Source organism: Podarcis gaigeae, assembly GCF_964106915.1.
Source record: "Podarcis gaigeae genome assembly, chromosome: 2".
Taxonomy (NCBI): domain Eukaryota; kingdom Metazoa; phylum Chordata; class Lepidosauria; order Squamata; family Lacertidae; genus Podarcis; species Podarcis gaigeae.
Window position 1 is genome coordinate 118690733 of NC_139679.1, and position 19749 is coordinate 118710481.

The following is a 19749-nucleotide window of genomic DNA, read 5'->3' on the forward strand; positions in this document are numbered from 1 at the left end:
CTCGAATCATTTCTTTGCATTGTCTCCTAATGTCACAACCTAAAATAGACGTGCGAGTCTAGGAAAGATTCGGGAAAGGCTAACCAAAATGATCCGGACGATGGAACAGCTCTGCTGTGGAGAAAAGATTAGGAATACATCTAGGGCTTTTTTATTTTGGAGAAAATGCAAGTCAGGGGTGTAAGACCTGGTTGAAGGGGTCTAGGACATAGCTGTCAACTTTTCCCCTTTTTAAAGGGAAATTCCCTTATTCTGAATAGGATTCCTCGCAAGAAAAGGGAAAAGTTGACAGCTATGGTCTAGGATTACGTACGGCTGGCTGTTTTAACCTTTCTCTTTCTGAACCAGATTCTATTACTGTACACAATCAATGTACAATCTATGTGCCCAAAATGCCACGAACACCAGTGTTTAAATAGTTAATTTTTAAAACATTTCTAAAATGAAACCATGTTATCACTACAGAGCCGAATAAGTATTAAAAATAGATGGAAAAGGTGCTTAATAATGGGAGCAGGTACTTCGACGGGGCTCTGACTTGTTCTAGATTTCCTTTAAAGCTTTTTCTTGTCACTTTTCCCTAAAATGCATTCATTTTATGTCTTCAGAAATATATGCAATCAGTTCCCTGCCTTGCAGCTCCTGACTCTCTTCGGATATAATAAGTTGCCAGGCTCCACTATTTTATACTTTTTCTAAACCTCTCTCCCTCCTTAAACATCTTTTAACTCATTTAACTGTCTCCCATGCTTTCCTTTATTAGATCTAATATTAGGTTTCTGATATTTCCCCCGCGCCTTTGCATAAAAGAGTCTTGCTCTGTCTTGTTGACTTGCTCTTGTCATTATTATTGTTGTTTAGTCGTTTAGTCATGTCTGACTCTTTGTGACCCCATGGACCAGAGCACACCAGGCACTCCTGTCTTCCACTGCCTCTCGCAGTTTGGTCAAACTCATGATGGTAGCTTCAAGAACACTGTCCAACCATCTCGTCCTCTCTCGTCCCCTTCTCCTTGTGCCCTCCATCTTTCCCAACATCAGGGTCTTTTCCAGGGAGTCTTCTCTTCTCATGAGGTGGCCAAAGTCTTGGAGCCTCAGCTTCAGGATCTGTCCTTCCAGTGAGCACTCAGGGCTGATTTCCTTCAGAATGGATCAGTTTGATCTTCTTGCAGTCCATGGGCCTCTCAAAAGTCTCCTCCAGCACCATAATTCAAAAGCATCAATTCTTCGGCGATCAGCCTTCTTTATGGTCCAGCTCTCACTTCCATACATTACTACAGTGGTACCTCAGGTTACACACACTTCAGGTTACATATGCTTCACTAACCCAGAAATATTAGTTACAGATAGGTAGCCGTGTTGGTCTGCCATAGTCAAAACAAAAAAAATTCCATCCAGTAGCACCTTAAAGACCAACTAAGTCAGTTCTTGGTATGAGCTTTCGTGGGCATGCACACTTCTTCAGATACACATATCTGTATCTGTGTGAAGTGTGTATCTGAAGAAGTGTGCATGCACACGAAAGCTCATACCAAGAACTGACTTAGTTGGTCTTTAAGGTGCTACTGGAAGGAATTTTTTTTGTCCAGAAATATTACCTTGCGTTAAGAACTTTGCTTCAGGATGAGAACAGAAATCGTGCAGCGGCAGCAGGAGACCCCATTAGCTAAAGTGGTGCTTCAGGTTAAGAACAGTTTCAGGTTAAGAACAGACCTCCAGAACGAATTAAGTTATTAACCTGAGGTATCACTGTACTGGGAAAACCATAGCTTTGACTGTATGGGCCTTTGCTGGCAAGGTGAGGTCTCTGCTTTTTAAGATGCTGTCTAGGTTTGTCATTGCTTTTCTCCCAAGAAGCAGGCGTCTTTTAATTTCGTGACTGCTGTCACCATCTTGTCATTATAGAGTCTCACAAACACATCCAAGGTGTCCCCAGGATGAAAATGGAGGAGCAAGACTCTGTGAACTGCATGGTCAAGACTGGGTTTGGAGGGGCAGGAGCAGCCCTTCATACCCCACAACCAAAGAGCGCCAGGGAATTCCACCTAAGGAGGCCGGAAGAACAGATCAAACAGGAAGAGGATGAGGGAAAGTTTCAGAGGTGGGAAACCCAGTTGGCGGAGTTCCTGAAGACAGTGGAGTCGCCCCACTCAAGCTGGGGGACCCCATGGTTGCCGGATGAGCCCACCCCTTGGGATGACGCCAAGGTCTTCCTGGCCTCCTTCGAGCAAGTAGCCGAAGCCTGCCGCTGGCCCCAGGAAGAGTGGGTGACCTGGCTCCTGCCGGCCCTCCGGGGAGAAGCCGAGCGGGCCTTCAGCAGGCTGGAGGGCCGGGACAGAGAGGATTATGGGAAAGTGAAGGCGGCCATCTTGTGGCAGGACGCCATGCGGAGGGAGAAGCAGCGCCAGCACTTCCGGCGCCTCTGCTACCAGGAGGCCGAGGGGCCGAGGGGGGCCTACAGCCGGCTCTGGGAGCTTTGCCACGGGTGGTTAAGGGTCGAGAAGCACACCAAGGAGCAGATCCTGGAGCTGCTGGTTCTGGAGCAGCTCCTGGCCATCCTGCCCCAGGAAATGCAGAGCTGGGTGAGGGAGCGCGGCCCTGAGACCTGCACCCAGGCGGTGGCCCTGGCCGAGGACTTCCTGATGAGGCAGCGAGAGGCCGAGAGAGAGGAGAAACAGGTGAGGCCGTTTCACAGCTGCCTCACACTGAGTCAGACCATCGGTCCATTCAGCTCCGTGTTGTTTGACATGGGCTGGCAGCAGCTCTCTAGGATACAGTGGTACCTCGGGTTACATACGCTTCAAGTTACATACGCTTCAGGTTACAGACTCCTCTAACCCAGAAATAGTACCTCGGGTTAAGAACTTAGCTTCAGGATAAGAACAGAAATCGTGCTCCGGCGGCACGGCAGCAGCGGGAGGCCCCATTAGCTAAAGTGGTGCTTCAGGTTAAGAACAGTTTCAGGTTAAGAATGGACCTCTGGAACAAATTAAGTCCTTAACCCGAGGTACCACTGTACTTATTTGTATGTTTTGTCTTGTATTTTATTCTGTGAACCATCCTTTCGATGAAGGGCGGAATATAAACCTAATAAGTAAATAAATAAATTTTCGGACTGGGAGAGGTTCCCAGCCCTAGGTAGAGATGCCAGGGATTGGAACCTGCACCCAAGGCAGATGTAGAAGGTACAAAGTTCACTCCCTGGTCTCCAGGTGAAGCTGGGAATGTCCGCTGCCTGAAATGGTGGAAAGCTGCTGCCAGCCAGTGTTGACAATACTGAGCTAGGTAGACCAATAGACTGACTCTGTATGAGGCAGCTCCTATGTAGCCAATGTGGAGTTTGACCATTCCTACAGGCAGAGCTGTAGCTAGGTGATCTTGCGCCCCTGGCAGAACTGTCCAGATTTTGCCCCCTAGCCACATACAAATTAGTTCTTCTTTCCACCTCGCCTCCAACCCCCCCATTCAATTCACCCTCTATTATTATTATTAATAATAATAATAATAATAATAATTTATTTCTGCCCCACCCATATGGCTGGGTTTCCCCAGCCACTCTGGGCGACTTCCAACAAAATATTTTAAAAACCATTTCTTATGAGGCAATAATCAATATTTATATTTATGAACATAATTTTAGCCGATTTTGTGGGCCCCCCCCATTACCTGTGCCCCTTGTGGGGGCCCACCTCACAACCCCCTAGCTATGGCCCTGCCTACAAGGCAAGATCTTATTTTTTTTTTAAAGGGGGGATTTTAATTCACAAATTTCAGTATCATAAAGCACAACAATAGCAAAACAAACAGTTGCAGATCCCTGATGTGTTGCCGTGACAGTATATAATTGGAAAGAAGTGATGAGCATTAAAATTGGGTAAGCAGTAAAAAAAACTGGTATCGGACATAAAGGTAAAGGTAAAGGGACCCCTGACCATTAGGTCCATTCGTGGCCGACTCTGGGGTTGCGGTGCCCATCTCGCTTTATTGGCCAAGGGAGCCGGCGTACAGCTTCCGAGTCATGTGGCCAGCATGACTAAGCCGCTTCTGGCGAACCAGAGCAGCACACGGAAACGCCGTTTACCTTCCCGCCGGAGCGGTACCTATTTATCTACTTGCACTCTGATGTGCTTTCGAACTGCTAGGTTGGCAGGAGCAGGGACCGAGCAACGGGAGCTCACTCCGTCGTGGGGATTCAAACCGCCGACCTTCTGATTGGCAAGTCCTAGGCTCTGTGGTTTAACCCACAGCGCCACCCGGGTCCCTTGGTATCGGACATAGCCCCTCCCAAATCCAGGGTGGGTAGTTTGACCTTGTGGAACTCTCAGGAGGATCATTTATGAAAGTTAGGAATGCAAACCGTACTCAAATTAACTCAGTGCAGTTTGGCCTCTCGCTCTCCATGTATCAGGCAATAATAATAATATTAATAATAATAATATATTGAATTTATATACCGCCATATACCCGGGGGTCTCAGGGTGGTTCTCAGAATAAAATCAAGATATAAAACCACAAAATACATAATGAAAATAAAAACAACCCAGCAGGTGAGCAAGACATGCTTATTCCAATACACTGTCACTAAGCCCTGTGCCCAACTCACCATTCCCCTGTCATTCCCCCTACATTAATCCCCTAGTTTCCCCTTCCCACCTTAGGTCACTGTTGTAAGCTGCCCAGGAGGGTGGGGTATAAATAATTAAATTATTATTAGTAGTATTGTAACTACTAAGCTCACTTGTCACTTTCCCAATCACATTTCTTCATGCAAATCCAGGATGGTTGGTTGTGTGGCTCTACAAATCCTCCAATGGGGGCTGCATGATGACAGCCTTACCTTTTTATGTATATGGGGAGAAAAACCAGAGACCATTTTCCAGCCGCCAGCCACTGTTGAGCTGTCTGCAGCAGGGAGGGAAAAGAGGAGATGATAGGAGAAGAGGAGATTATGCAGATGACATAATCAATTTTAAATTTTGTATCCTGTATGCTTTCATAATCGAAAGTAACTCTGGGACGTTTTTGTAGTAAATGGCAAGTAAACGCATGTGTCAGGGGCTCAGGAGCAGAGGCACAGGGAAGAGAGGAAATGGAGAGCGAAGGGGAGGAGTCTGAGGGCAGCGTGGGAGAAGATGACAGTGGCCCGAGAGATTCCATGAGCCTTTCCAGCGAATCGGAAGATTCCCAGAGGGGGGCGCCGATGGCCAGGGCAAGGGGGGTCCCAGGGGGGACGCGCCAGGAGCAAGGGGCCAGCGGTGACTCCCAGAGCAGCGGGTGGAGGTCAGGACCAGCTTCCCCACCAGAGCGTAGTGGGGGGGAAGAATCCCAGGTATCAGGGCCAGCGTCTCCTCCAGGAGAGAGAGAAGATGAGTTAGGGCTGACCACGCCTCCATCGGGGAGCGAGGGAACGGTCGAAAGGAAGGTTGCCGACTGGGCGCGCGCGCCAAGTTCAAATGTACAGGCGAGCGGCACAGCAGGTAGCCCGGATAGGGAACCAGGTCCTAAAGCCCGCTGGAGGGTGGGGAGTGAATCCAGGGAATCAGCGTCAGAGGAGTCCAGAAAGGCTGAGACCCCAGCGGGCAGGTGGGCCCAGAGGAGGAAGGAGCTAAGGAGGAGGCGGAGCAAGGCTAGAGTCTTAAACTGGTGTGGAAGGGGAGGAGATTCAGACGGAGCTTCGGCGGTCTAGAGTTTAAGACGTAGAGCTGCGCGCCAAGGCTTTAAAATGGAAACTGAACTTCAATAAAGACTTTTGTATATATAACAACGACCTGGCGTTGGTCCTTTGTGAGCTGGGACCTAGGGCAGTTCTGACAGCATGTCATCCCCACCCCCCTCATCTTGCACTTTGTCTTCCATCCAGATCCTGATGCCGTTTGTGGAGGTGGCTGTGAGTTTTACCGAGGCAGGTCCGGCCTCGGCCGACCTCAAACCGAGGGAGCTGTGCGTGGAAACTAAGCCAGGAGGTGAAACCGTCCTTTTGGGTAAGTCCAGTGGCGTAGTGTGGGTTATCAGCACCCGGGGCAAGGCAAGTAATTTGCGCCCCCTAACCCATGGATTTGCGCCTCCTAACCCGTGGATTTCCCTAACCCCCAGATGTTGCGCCCGGTGCGGCCGGCCCCCCCTGCACCCCCCACGCTACGCCACTGGGTAAGTCTGCTCCCTTGCCCTCGAGTCCTTGGATGCTCATAGAATCGGAACGTTGGAAGGGAGAAAAACAGAAGACAGAAAAACAGTTAAAAACGACAGTTACTTGAATAACAGTCACAACAGAATGGAATGCCTCTCTCATGTGACCCACAGTCAGCCAATCACATGAGAGCTACTGCCAAAGGAAAAACTCCATTCTAAAAATACACAACATAATTCAACATAAGCAGCAGCTTCTTTGGTGATCACTCATAGGCGAGTAAGATTGTCTTCCAGAAACACGGTTTTAACAGTGAGTTAAATTTGGAGGCCAATTCTGGATCCACACATCCTTCCAAATTGGGGACATAGGTTTCCGGGTGGGAGTTGATCATGGTGAGGGTTTGCCAAGCGTGTCTTCCTCTTAGCACATTTCTCCCTTTCCTCCTGAGTTCAAGCGTCTTCAAAACCCATGACACCTTTGGCAATGCTGTTCTCCAGTTGGAGCACTCGCAGGCCAGTGTTTCCCAGCTTTTTTAGATTTGCCTTGAGACAGTCTTTAAACCTCTTTTGTTGACCACCAGCATTACGCTTTCCATTTTAAAGTTCGGAATAGAGTAGTCACTTTGGAAGACGATCATTAGGCATCCACACAACATGACCAGTCCAACGAAGTTGATGTTGAGGAAACATGCCCATTTTCGAAAATTAAGCTGTTAACGTTATTTACAGTAGCTGGCTTTTTTCTCTCATTTGCCCCAGATCATGGACAAGGAGATGAAAGCAAAGAAAAAAAATACCATCTTGAGGATCTAAAGCCCATGGAGCCTTCTCAAAGGAGAGCCAGAGAAAGCTTTCCTCAAGATCACGGGGAAGAGGGAGCCTTTGAGGATGAGCATGGCCCTCGGGGGCAGCTGGCTGACCACGGCCTCGGGAGCGCGATGATGGATCGATCCATTTCCATGTTGGATGAGGAGGCCTTCCACGGGAGCCTCAGGGGGCAGAAATCAGACTCCCTCAGCGTCCCAAAGGAAGCTTTCCAGCAGGGCCCCATTACGCATGATGCTCAGGAGGGGTCCTACCAGTCCGCAGAGTGTGGGAAGGTCCTCAGCCGCAAGGACCATCTCAAGAGGCACCAGCAGATCCACACGAGGAAGAAGAAGTCCTACCAGTGCTCCTACTGCGGGAAGTGCTTCCGCCAGAAGTCGGACCTCGTCTTCCACGAGAGGATCCACACGGGGGAGAAGCCGCACAAATGCTCCACCTGTGGGAAGAACTTCCGCAGCCCTTGTCACCTGATCGTCCACGAGAGGACCCACACCCGGGAGAAGCCCTACAAGTGCTCCGCCTGCGGGAAGAGCTTCAGCAAGAATACCAACCTCACGGTGCACCTGAGGACCCACACCGGCGAGAAGCCCTACAAGTGCTCCACTTGCGAGAAGAGCTTCATCCAGAAATCCCACCTCATGAAACACGAGAGAGTCCACACCAGGAAGAAGACGTGCAATTGCTTAGCTTGGAAAGAGCTTCCGCCGGAATGAGCTCCTTCCCAGCCGCAACGGCTGCTTTGCTGGATGAGAGCTGGACCATAAAGAAGGCTGGTCGCCGAAGAATTTATGCTTTTGAATTATGGTGCTGGAGGAGACTCTTGAGAGTCCCATGGACTGCAAGAAGATCAAACCTATCCACTCTGAAGGAAATCAGCCCTGAGTGCTCACTGGAAGGACAGATCGTGAAGCTGAGGCTCCAATACTTTGGCCACCTCATGAGAAGAGAAGACTCCCTGGAAAAGACCCTGATGTTGGGAAAGATGGAGGGCACAAGGAAAAGGGGAGGACAGAGAACGAGATGGTGGGACAGTGTTCTCGAAGCTACCAGCATGAGTTTGAGCAAACTGCGGGAGGCAGTGGAAGACAGGAGTGCCTGACGTGCTCTGGTCCAGGGGGTCACGAAGAGTCGGACACGACTAAATGAATAAACAACAAGAATTTCCAGGGAAGGTGTACCTCACGGAAGAAGCCGCAGGGAGGAGAACGGCATGAGCACTTCATCTGGGAGATGAGTTTTGGTCGTGATTTTGCCTTTAGCGAACCTCAGATAACCCACCAGGAAGAAATATCCACCCAGAGCTGCCCATTGGGGTTGGTAGGCTGGAAAGTGGGGAGGTTGACAGTAGGTGGCGCCAGAGAGCCAAAGACAGGCAGAGCTAGCTAATTCTAGCTTCACTGCCCCCACCTCCCTGTCTTCTTCCCTGCTGAGCTTGACAAGGGGCAACACTGAGACTGAGAGAGCAGGAGCTGTAACTCAGTGGCAGACCTTGCATTTCCCAGGTTCAAGCCCCGCCGTTTTTGGGTAGGGCTGGAAGAGAGTCCGGTCTGAAACCCTCAAGAGCTGCTGCCAGTCAGTGTGGACAGTGCTGAGCTAGATGGACCCCGTGGTGTGACTCAATATAAGGCAGGAGGAGGAGAAAGCTTAAAGGCAGGGCTGGGCTGGGTGGTAACTAAGCAGAGTGCCGAAGGAGGGCAGGCTTAGGTTGCCCTAATCGACCAGCCTTCAGTGTGTGGGGTCAAAATGAATTCACAGCAGCCCTTATGTATTACAAAAGGCACAAAGCAAAGTGGAACCCTTCCGGAAAAGGTCTTCTGTGCGAGTCTTCACTGACTCTGAACCCCATCCAACTCGACTTTGGGAAAACTATCCAGAGAGAGGAATCTGTTTTTCCTTGACTCTCCCTGGGTGTTCTAATGGGATTTCAAATCTGGCTATTTGAAGTGCTGGAAAGAATCCCTCTTTTTTTGTTTTTGTTTCACAGGTCCAGACGATTCCCCACTTACGCGCGGGTTTCGTTCCAGGGACATGAAATCCTCTAAGCACCCTTTAAATGCCCCCTGTGCCACATTCTCTTCGAATCCAGACGAAAAATACTGTATCAAAAAATATCAGCAACTAGAGTTGAAGCTCTGGGGCTGGCTGGAGGCTGGAGGATGAGCAGAAAAGCAGCCGCTGATGTGGTCTCCTCTACAGCTCCCTGCCACCATTTCCGGGTTTGAATTGAATTGTTTGTTTCCTGGCGCCATATACTGTACGAGGTCGTGCATGAGTCGAACACACATAATGGGGGGGTGGGAGAGAAATGCCTGTGCTGACTTTGTAAGAAAGGTCCCACCTCCCTGCAGAGGGGAAGGGTCGCGGAGAAGTCCAGTTGCACCAGGAAGTGGTCTGACCATGGCACTTCTTTTGTTTCGCTTTTACTTAAGTGTCAGATGACCAACATCCGTAGAGGTAAACACCAGGTCCAAGGCATGTCCGTGGCTATGAGTTGGGCCAAACTTATTCAGGGACAGCCCCATGGAGGCCATGCTTTCCACGAAGTCCCGAGCGGCCCCTTGTAAGGTCGTGTTGGCGTGCATGTTAAAATCCGCCAGGACGACCAAACTAGGTGTCTCCAGGAGCACACCCACCACAACCTGAAACAGCTTGGGCAGGGAATCCTTGGTGCAGCGGGGAGGTCGGTACACCAAAAGGAATCCTGTACTGCCCCTATTGCTCAGCTTCCAGAACATGGACTCAGAAAACTGGGTCTTCCCAATAGGACGCCTGGTGCAGACTAATGACTTCCTAAAAATCACTGCAATCCCCTCCCAAGCAGCGGCAAGGGCAGCAGAAAGGCACTTGCATGGTTAGTTCACAGCAAGCAGCAGTTTTAGAGTAGAAACAGACAGCCTATATTCTCTTTAGGGTCCCCTTTCCCCTCCCCAGGAATCTAGCCCCACAAGTTTGCCCACGTATGTTGGCAGAAACAATCTCCATTCATGATGAATAGAAATTGTCTCTGCACTCTTATCTGGCACTCCTGGCGCCATTCCCGGGGTCTGTGTGTCAGTGCGGCCAAGACAGTTGCAACCTGGTTAGATAAGTTGGATGTGCCACCCCGTCTCTTATTCGGGACTGACAAGGCCATCTTTTATGCCTTCATGGACTGAGAAGAGGAGAAGGCTTTGTTCATTTAGCTACTTTGTGTTATACAGCAAAAGCTAATGCATTTTAAGTTTGCATCCTCAGAGAAAGAAATACAGCTCTAGCTAATGCATTTTAGCTACTGAATCCTCAAAGAAAGAATTTGGGAAGTCTTGGGGCCTAGTTGTTTTGGGTAACCTGTCCCTTCATTCCCCCCTCTTATTTTGGACAGCCTTCCGGCTCGTCCCAAGGCACTGGCTGGTATTCTCGGGCTAGTGCTATAATCTGGGGCCGAACCATTTGTGACACCATTTTATGCATCATATTTTGCAAGCATTGCAATAAGCAAGGTACACAGGAATAGAAAAAAGCAAGATTATCAAGTAGTAACATCTCTGGCAAGACTACAGGTGGGGCCTGAGTTTTCCTCCTGGCCTCTGCAGCTGATTGTGAAGTCTTTGCCAATGCCGGCAGCATACTGCCTGCAGGGGCCTCATCTTCGTACAAAGGGTATTATTATTTTTTATAGAAAAAAAGCCATCCTCCCATAAAACTGTATATTCAAAGGGAAAGAAAAGAAAATGTCCTCTTTCAATCCATGCTGGATTCTTCTGCCGTGCGTAGAGGTGCCAGCTTCCCATGGGTGGCACCAGCAGGGCGGTCGTCTGGTGGGCACCGAGAAATGGTGAGCTGAAGGGGCTGGTGTAGATCAGTTGTAATAGCCCAATCTGACACTGCCTTCTTTACACGAGTATAAATGAATGAACTTTATTACGGTCTCAGACCTTAAAAAAGCATATAGATAAAATAGCAGTTAGGATTTTTTAACTGATTATTGTTAGAGCAAATGAGGACAAGGAAACAGGCATAGGATAAAACATTTGGATAAAATACAAGATTAAACACGGATAATGGATGGGTAAAAAACTGATAATTGAAACAGATAAGAACTAAAAACAAACAAAGACACGCAGTTAAAACAACTGTAAGAGCATAAGAACTAAAAGACTCGCAGTTAAAACAACTATAAGAGGCTGCAGAGTAGAAGCCTCTTAAATAGAGGACACTCACAACATTAGAAACCGCTGTGCAAATATGGTTGTTTGTTTAGTCGTTTAGTCGTGTCCGACTCTTCGTGACCCCATGGACCAGAGCACGCCAGGCACTTCTGTCTTCCACTGCCTCCCACTGTTTGGTCAGACTCATGTTTGTAGCTTCGAAGACACTATCCAACCATCTCGTCCTCTGTCATCCCCTTCTCCTTGTGCCCTCCATCTTTCCCAACATCAGGGTCTTTTCCAGGGAGTCTTCTCTTCTCAAGAGGTGGCCAAAGTATTGGAGCCTCAGCTTCAGGATCTGTCCTTCCAGTGAGCACTCAGGGCTGATTTCCTGAAGAATGGAGAGGTTTGTTCTTCTTGCAGTCCATGAGACTCTCAAGTCTCCTCCAGCACCATAATTCAAAAGCATAAATTCTTCGGCGACCAACCTTCTTTATGGTCCAGCTCTCACTTCCATACATCACTACTGGGAAAACCATAGCTTTTACTATACGGACCTTTGTTGGCAAGGTGATGTCTCTACTTTTTAAGATGCTGTCTAGGTTTGTCATTGCTTTCCTCCCAAGAAGCAGGCGTCTCTTAATTTCGTGGCTGCTGTCACCATCTGCAGTGATCATGGAGCCCAAGAAAGTAAAATCTCTCACTGCCTCCATTTCTTCTCCTTCTATTTGCCAGGAGGTGATGGGACCAGTGGCCATGATCTTCGTTTTTTTGATGTTGAGCTTCAGACCACATTTTGTGCTCTCCTCTTTCACCCTCAATAAAAGGTTCTTTCATTCCTCCTCACTTTCTGCCATCAAGGTTGTGTCATCTGCATATCTGAGGTTGTTGATATTTCTTCCGGCAATCTTAATTCTGGCTTGGGATTCATCCAGCCCAGCCTTTTGCATGATGAATTCTGCATATAAGTTAAATAAGCAGGGAGACAATATACAGCCTTGTCGTACTCCTTTCCCAATTTTGAACCAATCAGTTGTTCCATATCCAGTTCTAACTGTAGCTTCTTGTCCCACATAGAGATTTCTCAGGAGACAGATGAGGTGATCAGGCACTCCCATTTCTTTAAGAGCTTGCCATAGTTTGCTGTGGTCGACACAGTCAAAGGCTTTTGCATAGTCAATGAAGCAGAAGTAGATGTCTTTCTGGAACTCTCTAGCTTTCTCCATAATCCAGCGCATGTTTGCAATTTGGTCTCTGGTTCCTCTGCCTCTTCTAAATCCAGCTTGCACTTCTGGGAGTTCTCGGTCCACATACTGCTTGAGCCTTCCTTGTAGAATTTTAAGCATAACCTTGCTAGCGTGTGAAATGAGTGCAATTGTGCGGTAGTTGGAGCATTCTTTGGCACTGCCCTTCTTTGGGATTGGGATGTAGACTGATCTTCTCCAATCCTCTGGCCACTGCTGAGTTTTCCAAACTTGCTGGCATATTGAGTGTAGCACCTTAACAGCATCATCTTTTAAAATTTTAAATAGTTCGGCTGGAATACCATCACTTCCACTGGCCTTGTTATTTGCAGTGCTTTCTAAGGCCCATTTGACTTCACTCTCCAGGATGTCTGGCTCAAGGTCAGCAACCCCACTACCTGGGGTTTGCGAGACATCCATATCTTTCTGGTATAATTCCTCTGTGTATTCTTGCCACCTCTTCTTGATGTCTTCTGCTTCTGTTAGGTCCTTACCGCTTTTGTCCTTTATTATGGTAATCTTTGAACGAAATATTCCTTTCATATATCCAATTATCTTGAACAGATCTCTGGTTCTTACTATTCTGTTGTTTTCCTCTATTTCTTTGCATTGCTCGTTTAAGAAGGCCTTCTTGTCTCTCCTTGCTATTTTTTGGAAATCTGCATTCAATTTCCTGTATCTTTCTCTATCTCCCTCACATTTTGCTTGCCTTCTCTCCCCCGCTATTTGTAAGGCCTCATTGGACAGCCACTTTGCTTTCTTGCATTTCCTTTTCATTGGGATGGTTTTCGTTGCTGCCTCCTATATAATGTTACGAGCCTCCATCCATAGTTCTTCAGGCACTCTGTCCAGCAAATCTAAATCCTTAAACCTGTTCCTCACTTCCACTGTGTATTCATAAGGGATTTGACTTAGATTGTATCTTACCAGCCCAGTGGTTTTTCCTACTTTCTTCAGTTTAAGCTTGAATTTTGCTATAAGAAGCTGATGATCTGAGCCACAGTCAGCTCCAGGTCTTGTTTTTGCTGACTGTATAGAGCTTCTCCATCTTTGGCTGCAGAGAATATAATCAATCTGATTTCGATGCTGCCCATCTGGTGATGTCCATGTGTAGAGTCGTCTCTTGTGTTGTTGGAAAAGCGTGTTTGTGATGACCAGCTTGTTCTCTTGACAGAACTCTATTTGCCTTTGCCCTGCTTCGTTTTGCTCTCTAAGGCCAAACTTGCCAGTTGTTCCTTTTATCTCTTGGTTCCCTACTTTAGCATTCCAATCCCCTATAATGAGAAGAACATCCTTCTTTGGTGTCACTTCTATAAGGTGTTGTAAGTCTTCATAGAATTGGTCAATTTCACTTTCTTCCGCACCAGTAGTTGGTGCATAAACTTGGATTACTGTTATGTTAAAAGGTCTGCCTTGGATTCGTATTGAGATCATTCTATCATTTTTGAGATTGCATCCCAGTACTGCTTTCGCAACTCTTTTGTTGACTATGAGGGCCACTCCATTTCTTTTGCGGGTTTCTTGCCCACAGTAACAGATATGATGGTCATCCGAACTGAATTCGCCCATTCCCGTCCATTTTAGTTCACTGATGCCCAGGATGTCAATATTTATTCTTGCCATCTCATTTTTGACCACATCCAACTTACCCAGGTTCATGGTTCTTACATTCCAGGTTCCTATGCAATATTTTTCTTTACAGCATTGGACTTTCCTTTCGCTTCCAGGCATATCTGCAACTGAACGTCCTTTCGGCTTTGGCCCAGCCGCTTCATCAGCTCTGGATCTACTTGTACTTGCCCTCCGCTCTTCCCCAGTAGCATGTTGGATGCCTTCCGACCTGAGGGGCTCATCTTCCAGCGCCATAACTTTTATATGCCTGTTGTCTTTGTCCATGGAGTTTTCTTGGCAGGGATACTGGAGTGGCTTGCCGGTTCCTCCTCCAGGTGGATCACATTTGGTCAAAACTCTCCACTATGACCTGTTCATCTTGGGTGCCCTGCTCGGCATAGTTCATAGCTTCTCTGAGTTCTTCAAGCCCCTTCGCCACGGCAAGGCAGTGATCCATGAAGGGGCAAATATGGTTAAAACAGACAATTAAAACAATGTACAACACTGAATTTAGCAACAATGTACAACGATAAACTGTCCCAGGGAGTTGACTCAGAATCACCCATGGAACCGTGTTTGGGGCTTTTCATGCCGGACTATTTTGAATTGGGCGATAGTCTGCGCCTACAGATCTGTACACAGAATCATCTGTACAAGGTCATCTTCTTGTCTTTGCCTAACAGCAAAAGGTCAAATTTTTGCTTTTGCGGGAGGTTGGCGAGCCTCACCAGTAGCGGATCCATGCCTCTTCATAAGAGGGACATCTAAAGAACAAGTGTTCTGGGCTTCCTATCTCTCCCAATGGACAGGTGCAAAGTCTCTGAGCATAGGGGACTTTTTTAAAAGCTCCATCCAGGACCAGCGAGGGAAGAGCCGAGCTTCTGGTGAGTGTAAAGGCCCTTCTTGCAACCCTAGATACAAGAAAGAAGAGATATGCTGCCGGTGCAGCTATATCTCTCTCAATTTCTCCAATTCTAATATTCTTTGCCTGACCATAGTTTTGCCTGGCCAAAGCCCAAACTTAGAAGGGTTGGGGCAAAACCCAGTTTCCGGAGGGTGTTCAGGACTGCAGTCTGCCAGCCCAACTGGAATTGGTCACAGAGGATCAATGGGGCTATCCCTCGGGGGAATCCTCAAAGAAAGAATTTGGGAAGTCTTGGGGCCTAATTGGGGGTGACTACACAGTCAGGTTTTGGGTAACCTGTCCCTTCAGTATACTACTACTACTGCTACTACTACTGCTACTAGTAATTTTCAGTAGACCAATGGTTTGGAGTGATAGACAACAAAATTTGCTCCTTCTTTACGCTGTCCATGTAATGTGCTTTGCTGTTGGAAATACAGGGATTGCTGACTTTAAAAAAAAGAAGACGGGGCAAATTGATGGGGCCGGGCAGTCTGCCTAGCGATGGCTATAAGTTGCAAGAGCCCATATGCAGAGGCAGTGTACCGTTGAATGACAGCTGCTGAGCGATAAACAGTGAAGAAAGGTTTCTGGATGCATCTGACTGGCCCCATGTGATGGCCTGGGATTCCGATTCAGAGGCTGAACCAGAGGAATCCCAGCCTGCACAGGAGTCCCCGCCTCCAGGGCCGGCTGAACTGGGGCAAGGCCTAGATTCTGAGGAGCCTGCACCTGTGTCAGATCCTCAGGAGCAGGCACCGGGTGAAACCATTCTGGCCCCAGAGGTGCTTGAGGACTCAGTGTCTACAGGTGAGCCTCCCCCGGGGCCCAGTAACCCTTCGGCCTCTCCTGAACTGCAGAGGCTTAGGGCAGAGAGGCGAAGGGAACTGGTTTCTTCCAGGAGGAGTGCTCACCTTAAGGCCAGGAGAGGCGGGGCTCCTGGGGGCCGGTACCGCCCCTGGCCTTAGAGAAGATAAAGGTCAGTCAGCCCGGTCCCAGGTTGCGGGAGCAATGTCGTTGTGGAGTACCTGCTCTTACCCGGACCTAGACCTGAACTTCCAGTGTTCCTGTTCCTCGCCCGGCTTCCTGCTTCTGACCTTCCAGTGTTCCTGTTCCCGCCCGGCTCCCTGTTTCGGACCTTCCAGTGTTCCTGTTTCCTGCCTGGCTTCCTGCTTCTGACCTTCCAGCGTTCCTGTTCCCCGCCCGGCTCCCTGCTTCTGATCTTCGAGTGTTCCTGTCCCCGCCCGGCTCCCTGTTTCGGACCTCGCCTCACATCTTGTGAACTTCTACCAGGCTAGTGACTCAGGACTGAACTTTGACTACGGTAACAGTACCTTCCCCCCCGGGACCAGCACACCCCAGTTGGGAGACAGAATGCTGGGCTTGGCGGCGATTCTCACCACCAATGCGGAGAACGGGTTTGTCAGATCAGGTTGTCGGATTTGTAACAGCAGGGATCATTCAGTTAGTAACCCAAGGGTTAATTCCCTCCCAGTCAGTTAACCAAATGGTTGCAGAGATGTTGCTTAGCAACCAGCCATGATCTTTGCTGAGGTAACACATGCTCTAATTGGCTGTGCGATTCTGAGGGAGTTCCCTCCTGTACTTGCTTAGTCATTGTATGTCTTCCTGCTATGTACAAGGCCTGACCGAAACAAAACCCTCTGCTTATTTCTCCTCAAATTATACCCTGTTCCTATTCAGTTTACTTGATTAAATACTATCTTTTTGCTCTGGACTCCATCTGCTTTATTCAAGTCATTCCTCTAACAAGCTAACTTTTCATTAATAGCCGTACATGCGGTGATACGACCCCCATCCCTGCAGTTGCACTTCAGCCGCGAATCCAGTATTATTTTTATTATTACTTTTTACAACATCCAGGTATACAGGTTTATCCAAGGTTCTTTTGCATTCATAAAATAATATTGGGTGGTGGGGAGGTCCTTGCCCCAAGGAGCTTGAAAGCAGGGGTGGGGAGCATTTTTGAGGCAGAGGGCCACATTCACTGCTGGGGAATCTTTTGGGGGCCACATGGCACTGGTATGCGGGCAGGTTTTTACATACATCCTGCAGGCAAGCAAAAGGCCTTATTGGAGTTCAAGGCTGCACTCCAGCCTAGTAAAAGGAGGAGAGTGGGACATGCCAGTGAGGGATGTTGACTGGGGAGTGTACTGAGGGCCACATGGAGATGCCCGGGGGCCCGCTTTTCGGCCCGCATTGGAGGTTCCCCACTCCTGTTTCACAGCATAAATATGAAGTGTGGCCTAACCTTTTAAATGATAAAAACTGCAGAGTGCTTTCCTTCTGAGGCTGACTATTTGAAATTGAGAAGCAACACTGGATCTTAGCCAAAAGGCCGAGAATACACAGGCCGAGAATACCTTGGGTGCCACTGCCTCTCAGCCTAAACTACCTCACAGGGTTGTTGTGAGGAGTAAAAGAGGAAGGAGAGAACCACGGAGGCCACCTCGAGCTCCTTGGGAGGAAGGGTGGTGGGATACAAGAGCAATAAAATACATGCAGAGACATCAACAAGTTGGATCCAGATTGGAGGAGACCCTCCTGAAAACAACTGGGGAAGGGTTCCCCATCTTTGTCCTACACACCTCAGGACTGGGTTACTTGAGAGTATGCTTTGATCCCTTATCTACCCAGTAGGTCCCTGAGGCCTGTAGGGTCCAAGGATCTCAGAAGCCTTCTTCACCATAACTCAAAAGCAGGGCTTCCATTCTCTGCTGAGATACGACAGGTCACCCACTTGGCGGTACTTTCCGGAAACAGTCGGAAGCCATATTTGTTACGACAAGCTTTTCCATCTGGATGGGTTTCACTTCATTTCACTTTTAATTTGTATTCTGCGAGGAGGTGTTGTTGGCTATGGAGTCTAGGGGGTCACCATCTGTGTGAAACCCTAAAATTACTACCATCATGCTGCTTGCCATGTTGTTGTTTTTTTAAGTGGGGGCTTCATATTCATAGATCAGCCTACCATCAAAGCTTTAGCTTAAGATGACAACCCCACCTCACCCTTCAAGAAAATTTAACATCTTACATTAAGAATGTGTGTGCTGTTCGATATACTGTAATGCAGTCTTAGGCAAACAGGTTTTGAACTACAACTCCTGTCGGAGTGATAGGAGTTGTAGCTGAAAACAGCTTTCTTTTTAGGGATTATAGGGATGGGGGGGGGGGGGAGATGATTAAGTGGTTTACATATGCTACAACAGCAGCAAATATTTTATATGCTCAATAATGGAAAAAATAAACTTCCCACAAAAGAAGAATGGATAAGTAAGGTGATGAACTATGCAGAAATTGAAAAGTTAACAGCTAAAATAAGAGAACCTAATGACGACAGCTTTGTGGAAGAATGGAAGCCTTTGTTGGACTACCGTATTTTTCGCCCCATAGGACGCACTTTTTCCCCTCCAAAAATGAAGGGGAAATGTGTGTGTGTCCTATGGGGCAAATGCAGGCTTTCGCTGAAGCCTGGAGAGCGAGAGGGGTCGGTGCGCACCAACCCCTCTCGCTCTCCAGGCTTCGCGGACCTCTCTGCAAGCAGCGGGAGCCGGCGCTGGGCCCCCACGGCTTGCAGAGAGCTGCCTGTTTGGGGGCTGGGGTCGGGGGAAGCTCGGGCCTCCCCTGCCCCAGCCCCGTGCCTGGGGGGGGGGACATAATTTTTTCCCCTTTATTTCCCCCCCAAAAAACTAGGTGCGCCTTATGGGACGGTGTGTCCTATAGGGCGAAAAATACGGTATTTAAAGAAATCCAGTATGATAAATTCGTGAGCAGGATCTGAGGCATGATCAGCAGAAAGAATTAGGACTAACTATACTACATTTTTACCAGACATTGACATTTTGAACAAGCCACTACATTTTTAATCCTTTGCAAATCCTTTCAAGCGGCTGCTTCAAATTTACCTTTTCAGGCCAAGAGTTCTTTCTCGAGGTAAATATATGTATACAGTCCCTGGTCACTATAAAAGCTATTTAACATTTTTAAGTTAATTATGTTGTGGACATGATTGTACAGTCGTACCTTAGAAGTTGAACAGAATCCATTCCGGAAGTCGGTTCGATTTCCAAAGCGTTTGAGAATCAAAGCATGGCTTCTGATTGGTTGCAGAAGCTCCTGCAGCCAATTGGAAGCTGCGGAAGCTGCGCTGGATGTTCAGCTTCCAAAAGAAAGTTTGGAAACCGAAACAGTCACTTCCAGGTTTCAATCGTTCAGGAACCAAAATGTTCGAGAACTAGGCTGTTCGAAAACCAAGGTACGACTGTAGTTTGCAAGAACACTTTTACAGAATATTGGATAAAGGAATATACCTACAAGGGGAATGAAGGATAAATGAAAGGATACTATAATATTGTTATGATATAAGAGATAGATTAAAGGGGGCAGGAAAGGGGGAGAAAATAAAACCAACCATGGAAAACAGGATGGGAAGTTGGAAAAACAAAACAATATTATGTTTTGAAGAGTATATATGGATTTTTTTCTTTTCCCCTTGAAATCTAATTTTTTAAATAAAAATAAAAATAAAATAGGGACCATTGCCATTTAAAAAGAAACAGCTGGAGGGTGCTAGGGTGCCAAAGGCTGTTATCAAGTGTCCAACCTTGCACTAGGTACTGTACAAGCTGGGTGACTTACAAAGGATGTCTAGAATATAGATCAGTATGAATGAGTTGTAGCAGGCCTAATGGAGCTTCTAGATGTCCCAGACAAAATAGGTTCATCCTTCCTTTTTTGGATACGGGCAAGTCACTGGTGAAAGCCGCTTTTCAGAGAATGAGCATTCATGCAGTTGCAATTCCTTTTTTTTTTAAATGTTTATTAAGGTTTTTAAATACAAGTGCAGAAGTAATAAACAATATAACATATATCATAACATAGTTTCAAAG

General features: G+C 47.7%; 1 protein-coding gene and 1 long non-coding RNA gene across 2 annotated transcripts in view; both read left to right on the plus strand.

Moving 5' to 3' along the window:
• The window catches only part of LOC310837584 (uncharacterized protein), a 128206-nt gene extending 120249 nt beyond the window's left edge, over window positions 1-7957 (plus strand). The window contains exons 2-4 of the mRNA XM_083724417.1: window positions 1694-2677; window positions 5860-5980; window positions 6888-7957. Of these exons, the coding sequence (XP_083580543.1) occupies window positions 1937-2677; window positions 5860-5980; window positions 6888-7666 (1641 nt within the window). The 5' untranslated portion in view covers window positions 1694-1936 and the 3' untranslated portion in view covers window positions 7667-7957. The remainder of the gene's footprint in view (window positions 1-1693; window positions 2678-5859; window positions 5981-6887) is intronic.
• A 2515-nt stretch (window positions 7958-10472) lies between these two features.
• Window positions 10473-16577, plus strand: LOC310838145. The gene is made up of 3 exons (XR_014560726.1): window positions 10473-11169; window positions 14397-15453; window positions 16202-16577. It is a non-coding gene; the product is annotated as an uncharacterized lncRNA (long non-coding RNA).
• Window positions 16578-19749: the final 3172 nt, after the last annotated feature.